The 10,861-nt window shown below is 39.3% G+C and overlaps 1 protein-coding gene across 1 annotated transcript in view; it reads left to right on the top strand.

The window, feature by feature from the left end:
• The window catches only part of LOC112155139 (SH3 domain-binding protein 4), a 63,818-nt gene that overhangs the window by 47,747 nt on the left and 5,210 nt on the right, over positions 1–10,861 (top strand). The window contains exon 4 of the mRNA XM_024286625.2: positions 9,509–9,697. Coding sequence (XP_024142393.1) covers positions 9,509–9,697 — 189 coding nt within the window. The remainder of the gene's footprint in view (positions 1–9,508; positions 9,698–10,861) is intronic.

Here is a 10,861-nt window from a genome sequence, read left to right as displayed (position 1 = left end):
TGTCTGAGCCATGGTGATGCCAAAGGTACTTTTTGCTACCCCGACAAACTGAAACCCGCAATGTGGAAGCCACAAGTCTCATTCATGCTGTCCTAGTGGAACTTCAGAGGTTGTTTTGTGTTTTATTTGAAGAAACTCTGTGGCACACATTTTTTCAATAGCATCATGGCTGCCTGGTTTCTAACTTACATGTGGGTGCTGTGTTTTCACTTAACAAAAGAATACAAAGGAAGCTTGTGTCTTGTTTCCACTGAGCGGTACAGTACGATCCAGTATTTTGAGCGTTTCCATTATCAAATGGACCCACTGAGCCAGATCAAGCCATACCATTTTTGTCATGGAGCAACCTGCTGCTACCATCTCCAGCCACCAGAGGGAGCGCTCACCACCTACCAGCACCTGGACTCACCAGCTCAGCTGTTCTCCATCATCCTCATCAGCCACCTTCTACTTAACTGCTCCTCTCACTCCTTGTCGTCGCGAAGTATTTGTTTGTGCCACCCTGCCTACAGTATCGAGCGTTTATTCCTGGACCATTCCTTCTGTCTCTGACCCTCTGATTGCCTGCCGCCTGCCCCTGACCCTCGCCTGGACTCTGACTACTCTTTTGCTCTCTCGGATGTTCCCTTGCTCCTGGTCTGACCTCTGCCTGGCTCTTACTACGTCTCTGTATTGTGCCCTTTCCTGCTGTGGATGTTAATAAACCTTACCTGCTAGCACTTGGATCCAAACGCCTCCGCGCCTTCGTTACAATTTTTGAACCTCAGTTGGTTGTAGGTCCATAGAAAAGTGGAACAAATGAGTTAGCGCGGAGCTACTGTTAAAACACGTTGATCAGGGCGCCCGTATTCTTCTTTGCTGTTCGTAATCTTCTCTCAATCAACATTAAAGCTTTTTTTATACGAAGAACCAAAATCCTAGGGGAAAAAATGGGCTGACGGATGACTTTAATGGTTGTTGTTGTTAGCTTCACCCCGCATGCCCTGTGACAGTCCAACTTTGAGATAAAACGCTCATTTAAATCACCTGGGCCATTCTTGAATTGACTGGACCGGACCGCTCCGCTCAGTGGAAACGAGGCTATAGATAGGAGGAGCCTGTTTATAGACGTGTTTTATGTGTCTGCAAAATTCCTGGCTTCAACAATTTCTGCTAGTGCGTTCCATGGTCATTTAATTTTTAATCAGCTTTTTGTTAATCTTTTTTTTTTAATAATTTATGAGGTGAACAAGCATAGCACTTTTATTTAGGTGACCCGATTTCATTTGATTTGGTGGTTGGGTGTCCAGGTAAAGCAATGGTTATAGCCCTCTCATCTTCTAAGCTTTTTAACTCTTCTAGCTTTGACCTGCTGTCTAAAGTTTGCTGTGGCCTGTGTAACAGCAGCTTCATTTCCAACGTGCGTTTTTACATAAATGTTGTTTAGCTTTGGCTGGGAAGTGACTGCATCCTACTAATTACATGTAGTTTGTATGGATCTTCTGGAACAATGCATAGCACACCTCCCTCTTTCCACTCTTGTTTTGCAGAGGTGGAGAAACAGATGCATGTTTAAGGTGTTACTCTAAGGCCAATCATTGGCTCGGAGTAAGGTCATGTTATAATTAAGCCCTGCTGAGGAAAGCCTTACTCCCAACTGCCCCTATGCGTGGATACGGGATGTCCGTGGGTAAAAATTTAGCAAAACCTGTTGGGGCACACACAAGAAATTGAAGGTTGTAGACCACTTGATGAGCCCTTAGAGTGAAAACATACTTGCAATTTTTTTTTCTACTGGCATGCTGTAAGTGACTGGTTATTGCAAACAATACAACACCCAAGGGTAAGTAAGGGTGGAGCAGTCGTGTCATAAAGATTTTTCTCTTTTTTTAAACCCTCCTAAATCCTTGATAAGTTTGCACTCCTTGTTTGCAGACTGACTGTTCGAAATTAAGAAATTAGGTAATCAGGGTGTAGTTTGTGTGGGCATTCTATGGGCACTTTTGTATCACCTGCACGTCCTGTGCATGTAGCATTTGTGCATGGTCAGTACAGCACCAGTGCATGCACCTTATTCACAATTAGAGTGTGGTGTAAAGACACTGTACAACCGCAAAAGTACAGATAACTTGCATTAGCCTTACGAATACTTCATAATACACTTAAAACACGCACAGCAATCATATGTTCCATTTTCTTGTCGTTCCTTGATGTGGTTTCACAAACCTGCACTCCCGTGAAGAAGAGGCCACTACTATCTACGACCCTCTACGGGCCAAGGTAACCCAAAAACCCTCAGTGCCCTTACGAGTCAACCCCCTTTATAGGTGTATGTGACTTAGAGTTAAGGTTTTAATCAAAGCTTTGATTAGAGCGTTCCCAAACTAAAACTTAAAAATAAAAGACAATTTGGCAGGACAACCTCGTACTAACCTCGTAATGAAACTAAAACATGGTTGTCCTTGTGAAAACGTTTTTAGAGTCCCTTAACAAAGTAAGTAGAACTAAAAACTTAAAAGTGTTTTGTCTGAAGTTGGACTTAAATACGGTGGTCTGGCAGCTGAGAAACAATCGGGAGCAGACACTGTAGGGACCTACCGTAAAAGAACCAGTTCTCTGATTTGTTAGCTAGAAATGTTTTCATTAATCATGCAAATACACGAAAAGCCAACACTTTCTCACTCCCAACTTGTCATATATTGATGTAGGGTTTGGGCCCCTGCCACGTCACTTTTTGACATTTTGGGTGTACCCAACTAGTTGTTTTTGACGTGCTGGCTGTTCCCATTAGATCAGGGGTCCCCAGCCTCTGGGCCGTAAACCGGTAAAAAGTGGATACACTAATCAGGGATCCCCAACCCTCAGGACACAGACCATTACCGGTACCCCAACCCAAACGTAGTACCCTAGCCCGGTACTTGTTCCACATCTGGAAGAATTGGGGATCTGTGATTTATTGGGAACAGCCAGCATGTCAAAAAACAAACAGCCAGCATGTCAACGACAAATTAGGCACACCCAAAGCGTTAAAAAGTGAGACGTAGGGGGCCTGAACCATACTTCCATATATGACGGGTTGGGAGTCAGAATGTGTAGGAAAAACCGTCGGTATTCTGCTTCCTGTCAGCAACAAATTTTATCAGTTACAAAAATGGGCAATAAACAGATTTTAGTTTTTCCTAGTTGAGTATATGTGAGAAAAATCCCTTATCTAAGGCTAGAAATAGTAATCTGTGAGATGTATCTGTCCATCTGTCCTTAATATTTTAGTTTAGAAGAGGTGGATGCATTTACATTAAAAGATCTTTTCAATAGTTTCCAGACCTAAATATGCTGAGGGCGGCAATATAAACAATAGTAAAGATAGAGGCACAACTGAACAATTCTGAAAAAGTCGACTATCTAGAAGCACAGAACATGTAAAGCATCATAAGTTTTAATTAAGATACCATTAAAGTGGTTTTATATAATAATCAAGCTGATTTGAATGATTATTGAAATACTGAACTGAATTTCAGGTCTAGAAGGAATTCAGATTAAAACCCTGTAAGTTTTTAGATTGGCTCTAAAGTCAGAGAGCTTAACTCTTTGGGGGAAAGGTCTAATTAATGATAAGAATGTGGTAGGGTGTATTAAAGATAGAACCAATCACAAAAACTTTTACACTCTGTAAATACTCTGTAAATGTTTAACCAGCTAGATTTGAATTCAGCCTTCTTTCATGTGTTTATATTCATGATTTATCAATTATTTTTGTATAGTTTTTAGTTGTATTTATAGTGGAATAAAAATTCAAAGTTTAAAGTGATAGAATACTTAATTTTTGCTCCCACAAAGTCAAACCATGAGATACTTGCTTAATATCTCAGACCTCAGTGCCTTTCAGAAGACTGACATTCGACTTGCTGCAGGTAACTGTCCACTGTGTCATTACATTTTAATGGGGCCACTCTTAAAGAAGGAGACCTGAAGTTCTGATCTCGGAGAGGATTAGAGGACAGTTGTGTTGTTTTAAAGCCATGATAGTTGATATCTTCTTTTAAGGTTTTGGATTTGACGCCCCAACACAAGAGTAAGCAGACTTGAAGGGGCATTTATTGGGAAATGAAATTGCAAAGGGACACAGCAGCTGAGATGCATTACTAGGCTGGAAATAGAGGAGGTGGAAGGAGTCAGACGGAAAATGAAGATGGCGGAGAGAGGCGTAATAAGAAGGAGATTGAAGCGGGAGATTCTCATTTATGTAGTTCAGAGGAAACTAAAACAGGATGGCCAAAGGAGCAAGTCATTTATTTGAATTGTCACTTTAGGTCACAGCAGGGGCTTCAATGAGTCTTTTTCAGTCAACATGAACACAGAATTTTGGGTGTATGTGTGTGTGTGTTTACTTTGTAATGGAAGGTATGATTGAGTCTCACTTTCATTCTTGTCCACCGCAAAGCTGTCTCTGGAAATGAGTCTGCAGGAGTTCTCATTTTGACACGCGGTTGATTTATGCAGCAGCAGGAGCTGCAGTCAGATTCTGTTTGCCAAAATAACAAACTCTGTGGCTTTAAACACACACACACACACACAGGCTGACATTTTTGAACATCACAGTGCACTATTTAATACCCCCAGTTGCAGAGAAAATCTAAACCGCAGTGGTAGCCACATGGTCAACTCCGAATGCCTAAGATTAAGGATGCAAAATAATAGCAGCAAAAATGTACATATTGGCATTACTTACACTATTATATTAAGATAATATATTATTTATCTGACTACACTAAGACAATGATCAAGAAAGCATCAACACACTTTTAGATTTGTTCACCATGTTGTACCATGAGCTAAGTCAGAATTCCCAGACTAATCCCTAACTACTAAAAACTATATAGTGCAAGACTATCTAGTCCTGGATTTTAAAAGCAATTTGGACACCATGCTCACTGCTTTTTTTTTAATGGCAAGTATAATGTCACTGATTTCATGAAGTAAAAATCTAATCAACACAAACATTTTACAGTGTCTATTTATGACTCAGCTGTGTTCTAAAGTTGAAAACATTTGAACCATTTGTAAAAATTGCTCAAACTAAATAAAAAAATGTCAGTTTGCAAAAATTTTAGGGCACTCAATTGTGGAAGTGTAGATTTGTACGTATTACAAAATGTCATGATACTATGGTGTTATTTATTTGTCAAAACTCCACGCATAAAAATTAGGGCTGGGTATCAATAATAATTTCCCAAAACAATTCAGATTTTTTGATATTCTTTCAATCCACTTAATTAAATTTGATTCAATTCAATTTTAGGTTTACACAGTTTACACATTTATACACATTTGTTTAGAAATATATAAATATTAAACTATGTTATTTAATTTGAATATATTTATATTAATCTGATCCAGGTCACATGCTGTAAATGTATCAGTGAAATAATGAGATTGTTAATATCATATAGAGTTACATGGATTCTCTAAAGGAGAAGTTCTAACTAAAATGATCAGATCATTAATTCCTGATCCTTTTTCTTTTCAACTTATTATTTTGTGTTATTATAATCATTCTTTGATTAATACAATCTGCACAAATTGTATTTTTTTTATTAAAATCAGAATATTTTGATTTTTTTTCTCCATTAACTTATACAGATGATTTTTACTTATTACTTTTTCTATTTTTTATAATAATTATTTGATAAATATAATCTGCACTAATTGTCTTTTTTATGAGAATATTTAGATTTTACTGCAATAGCAAATTAAGATGATTTAATTATTACTTTTTGTATTATCATAATTCTTTGAATGCAATCTGCACAAAGTGTCTTTTTTTAATGAGAATATTAGATTATTGTTACTGATTAATATAAATGATTTGTCGTGGATGCTTTGAAACTTGATTACATCAATGATATTAATGATACTTAATAGCCTTATTTTATTAATATTTGATATTAAGTCCTGAACCGGATATTGATAATTCGTGTAGAGAAAATGGTATGGTCGAGTCGGGGTGGGATTATATAAGTTCGCTTCCTTCCACTCACTTTCAAGCGATCTACTTGGGATTCATTAAGTGATATGTTATGTATTATGACCTTATTGCTTGAAATAAACCATTTCATTCATTCATTCATTCATTAACATTGTAAACATTGTTCTGCCTCTCTTGGAGGACGTTTCAGTTTGGCCACTAGGTGGCGATCGCTCTATAGTAATACACTTTTTCAAGAAGAAGAAAGAACACTGTGTTTTAGACCACAAATGGTTACTTTCAGAAATATTTCCTTAAAAGAGTTTGGAAAATTCATGTCTGTACATTTACAAAGATGTTCATTTAGTCACCAGTGCATGTCTACGTTGACAGAACATTGTCATTAGCCATCCTATGGGAAATTCCATTAAACTTTTGCATCAAGCTAGCAGACTTTACCGTTATGTGCTAGATCGATCTCTATTTTTATAAATTGATTATTGATCTATTAAGCTCAAATCAATTTAAATCAATTAATGGATTTTATCAACCTAGCCCTAATAAACAAGACATCTCCACGCACGTATCAAAGATTCATCGTAACTGTTGCTACATCAGAATCCTGGAAACTGTCTTTCCTGAGAACACTCTTGAATTATATTTATTAAAAATGTTGGTTTGACCTCATCCGGCCAACTGAGCATAATAAGCAATTTTTGCTCTCATATTTTTGCAACTTTGCATCCATTTATGGAAGTCAGGACAGGAAGTAATGCTTTTCATTTTTGGTTGAAACTTCCTGTTGGGTTATCCAGGGAGGAAGTAGGACTTGGAGAGGGTTTTGCCTTTCCATCTACAAGGAGCCCCAAACAAATTAACAAATCATTTACGCCTCTCTAAAGGAGAACTTGATCTTACGTGGGTCTTTTTCAGCTCTTTGCTTTTTGTCTTGATGTGGTGGAAACGTAACTTTCCTCAAAAAGGAAAAAGTGGCATCTGATTGTCCCACAGCTTCTGCTATCACATCGTCCGGTTTCAACAATGCCTGCTGGAGCGTAGACTGCATTCCTCATCCCCTCGCCTCACCCTCCTCTATCCTTACCCCCCCACATCCTGCTGTTCCACACATTCCTTCAACTGAACACCATAGTGGCGACTTACATCCTCCTTTCCTTTGTTGTGTCTTCGTGTTGAAACTTTTCAGAGAAAAACTTACATTTCAGGAAGTTTTGATAGTTTAGAGTGACTCAGCAGTTTTTCAAACTTGTTTTGGATCTATTCTATAAAGTTTGATCACTGGGTACACAATAGCCATTTTAGTCTTGCTTTAAGTTTGAATCATGACCAAGCTCCAGTGCACCAGCATTCTGGTGGTTCCCTCTCCCAGAGGTCCAGGTGTATGTGGGCACTAATGTTCATGTCGTTTTTTTTCTCTTTGAAACACATTTCAAGTCCTCTGTGATGCACAGCAGGTCCTCTTTGCTAAAGGTGCAGCTTGAATCGGGACTGCACGTTTTTTTCCCACCATCAGCAGTTGTCTGTGAAGAATTGAAAGAGACAGAAAGGTTGCAAGGGCCGATGGGGGGCCCGGGCTGCTGTCCAAAACACTTAAACCAAGAGCAAACAGTAGAGATTTGTTTTTTCTTGTTTTGAACTTATAGTAGGGGATGCTCGTCTTCCAAGGAAAAGTTTGAGTTATATATTGGGGCAGAAAAGTATTCACTTAGCCACCAAATTCTCCACTTAAAAAGATAAGAGAGGCCTGTAATTTTATCATAGGTGTACCTATGCATTTGAAAATTTGGTAGAAAATAAGTATTTGGTAATCTACAAATCTGCAACTCACTATCTCTCACAGACCTGTAACCTCTTCTGTACTTGTATTAATGGCACCTGTTTGAACTCATTATCTCTATAAAAGACACCTGTCCACAACCTCAAACAGTCACACCCCAAACTCCACTATGGCCACCAAACTCCACTATGGCCAAGACCAAAGGTCTTTCTAAGGACACCACAAACAAAATTGTTGACCTGCAACTTCCATTAGCCTTAAGAATATTTAACAAAACACTCATGTGCATTCATGCACAACATGAATTGCCTTTCATGACATCCTTAACCCTTGTGCCATCTTATCCAGGTGACCCCAGCCTTACGTTGACATTGTATCCATCCCATGTGGACAAAGGTGGACAGGATTTCATATCTGCCATGGACACCAGTGTAGATAAAAAAATCATTGACAAAAAAAAAAGTTCAGTGCACTGTCTTGTGGGGTCCAGATGAACCCACTCCCAACGTCAACATGCCTAGGATAGCACAAGGGTTAAGGTGGCCATGTGAACATCAAGGGAACTGTAAGACACACCTGTGCTCCCCTTAAGATGGAGCGACTCCTGTCTACGACAGTCAACAAGCCCAGACAGGCCAAAAAACCCGCAGCACCCATACAAGTCATCCACCTGCATGTGTGCATGTGACTAAAACTTCAGAAAACTCTGAAAAAGCACTGTAGCTCGTATCGGAAATGTTTACTCAACTTTTTGTTCTCTAAATCCTTCTTTCAAATTTCACTCCCAACTCATCAAATATGGACTTATAGTTAGGGCCCCCCTCTGCATCACTTTTTGATGTTTTGGGTGTCCCCAACTCATCGTTTTTTGACCTGCCGACTCTTCCCGTTAAATCAGGGGTTCCCTACCTCAAGGACTGCTTGGTACCGGACCACAGACGGGGAAAAAAATGGATACGCTAATCAGGGGTCCCAAACCCTCAGGACGCGGTACCGAGACATGGACCAGACCGATGCCCTTACCTGTTATTGGTACTCTAACACCTCATTTCCACTGAGCGGTCCGGTCCAGTACAGCCCGGTCTGGTATTTTGACCGTTCCCATTGTAAAATGGATCCAATAAAGAGTTCCAACCCATACTTCTTGAGGGCCCCCATCTGACTACAAAGGGAAGGTTGGTGTGGAGTCGTTGTAGACGACATTAGAAAGCACCAATATAGCGCTAAGCTAGCATTTCCATTTTGACGAGTTTGGGACATCCAAAACATCAAAAAGTGACCCGGAGGGGGCCCTAACCATACGTCCATATATGACCAGTTGGTAGTGAAAATGTCTTACATCTAAATCCTACATTTGAAGGCAGATTTCTTTGGTCATTACAACCCAGTGATAGCCAACAAACAGCATGACAGAATGAGTTTTTGAGACGTACCTGCATGAAGCAGAAGTGGAAAAAGAGTTGCTGTTAGTGTTAGTCACAAGTGTCAAACTGCCGTCCAGGTATTGAGCAACTGGTAGAGCAGCAACATCTGACAAACCAGCAGAACATCAGAGCCGGAGGACTGGAGTTCAACACCCTGCAACGAGTGATGGAGGAAAGACAGAGTGATTGTAGACATCCATTAGATTTGTCCCTCTCTTGGCTTCAGCAAGTAGTTGTTACCCTAACAAGCTAAAAATGTTGGACAAGTGCCTTCTTTCTACCTTTGTCACTTCTGGCTGCATTTTTTATTTTTTATTTTTTGACATGTGTGTCCTCTCCCCGTAGGCTCTGTTGAAAATGGACTGTCAGGGCCTGGTAGCCAGACTGGTCATGGACTTTGTGCTCCTAACCACTGCTGTGGAAATTGCCGGACGCTGGAGGGAGCTGGCTGAGAAGGTTGTTAAGATTTCCCGCCAGCAGATGGATGCCTATGAGGCGCCTCACCGCGACCGAAACGGAGTGGTAGACAGCGAGGTACACCTGTTTACACCAGAATGCTGCAGAAACTGTCCTAGAAAACAACACCGATTTTTTGATTTTGGCTAAAACAGTATAATCATAATTTTTTTTTGATTATGATTCAAAAGACGATGGGAGTGCTAACTGCTGACGCTAACTGCTTGGGTCTCTAACATTTTGTTGCCTATCTCCACACAGAGAAAATGAAAGACTTTGAATCACCAACTTCTTTCTTTTGACTTGATACTTTACTCATTAATTATTAGTGTTCATGTTTATTCTGTTTTATATTATTGTGTTTACTGGCAAACATTCCCAAAATCCCAATCTTTGGTTTTATTGACCAGGGAAATACCTACATTGGAATTAGTAGTTTCATTAACTACGAATACCAAACGATAAATCTTTATTTTAACAAAGTCACTATGGTGCTCACTGGAGCTTGGACTCACTGAGTACCTTACGAGACGATGCGATACACGATACATGGCTCACAATATCGATGATATCAACGGTAATTAGTATCTCTAAGTCATCTCTAATAAGTCACAATATATAGAAGGACATATATTTTTTAGGAAAATATTTCCCCATTTATGTTTTAGCTTGAACACAATCATAATAAATAACTTGTGTCTTATTTTGTGCACAAATAATACACATTTTAGTGTTAACAATAGCAAACATGAACAGCAGTGCCACTATTTAGTGCAAAATTGTTGTGAACAACAGAACAAAAATGAAATAATTCAAGTGGCTTCCAGTCACATTGGTGCTCATAACAGCCAGTCTTGCAAAGTGCGCCCCCTATCTACCTCCAAAGGAACGTCTCCCCAAAGGATGACGTTATAACGTTTTACAGCCTCTTCAAACGAAAATAAAGGTTCAGATTCTAAATGTTTAGACCTTTCAATTTTTTCCGATTTTTTTTTTTTTTTTAACCCTTGATTTTCATACAGCAACATTTTTTTGCCCTGAAATATTATTTTTTAACTTAACTATTTCAGTGTTTTTAATTTAGAGACTCGATATTTTGATGGCTCAGAAATTTGATGGTAACAAATTTAATTTGGAAAAATGCTGTTTCTTCCATCTCACTAGAATAACTAGTCGATCTAAGACAGGGGTCTGCAACCTGTGGCTCCAAAGTCCCCTCGGGCTCTTCTAACCCTCCATTGT

The sequence above is a fragment of the Oryzias melastigma genome, linkage group LG21 (genome assembly GCF_002922805.2).
Source record: "Oryzias melastigma strain HK-1 linkage group LG21, ASM292280v2, whole genome shotgun sequence".
Lineage (NCBI taxonomy): Eukaryota > Metazoa > Chordata > Actinopteri > Beloniformes > Adrianichthyidae > Oryzias > Oryzias melastigma.
Note: the sequence above shows the minus strand (reverse complement) of the source record. Positions and strands in the feature narration are given on the sequence as shown.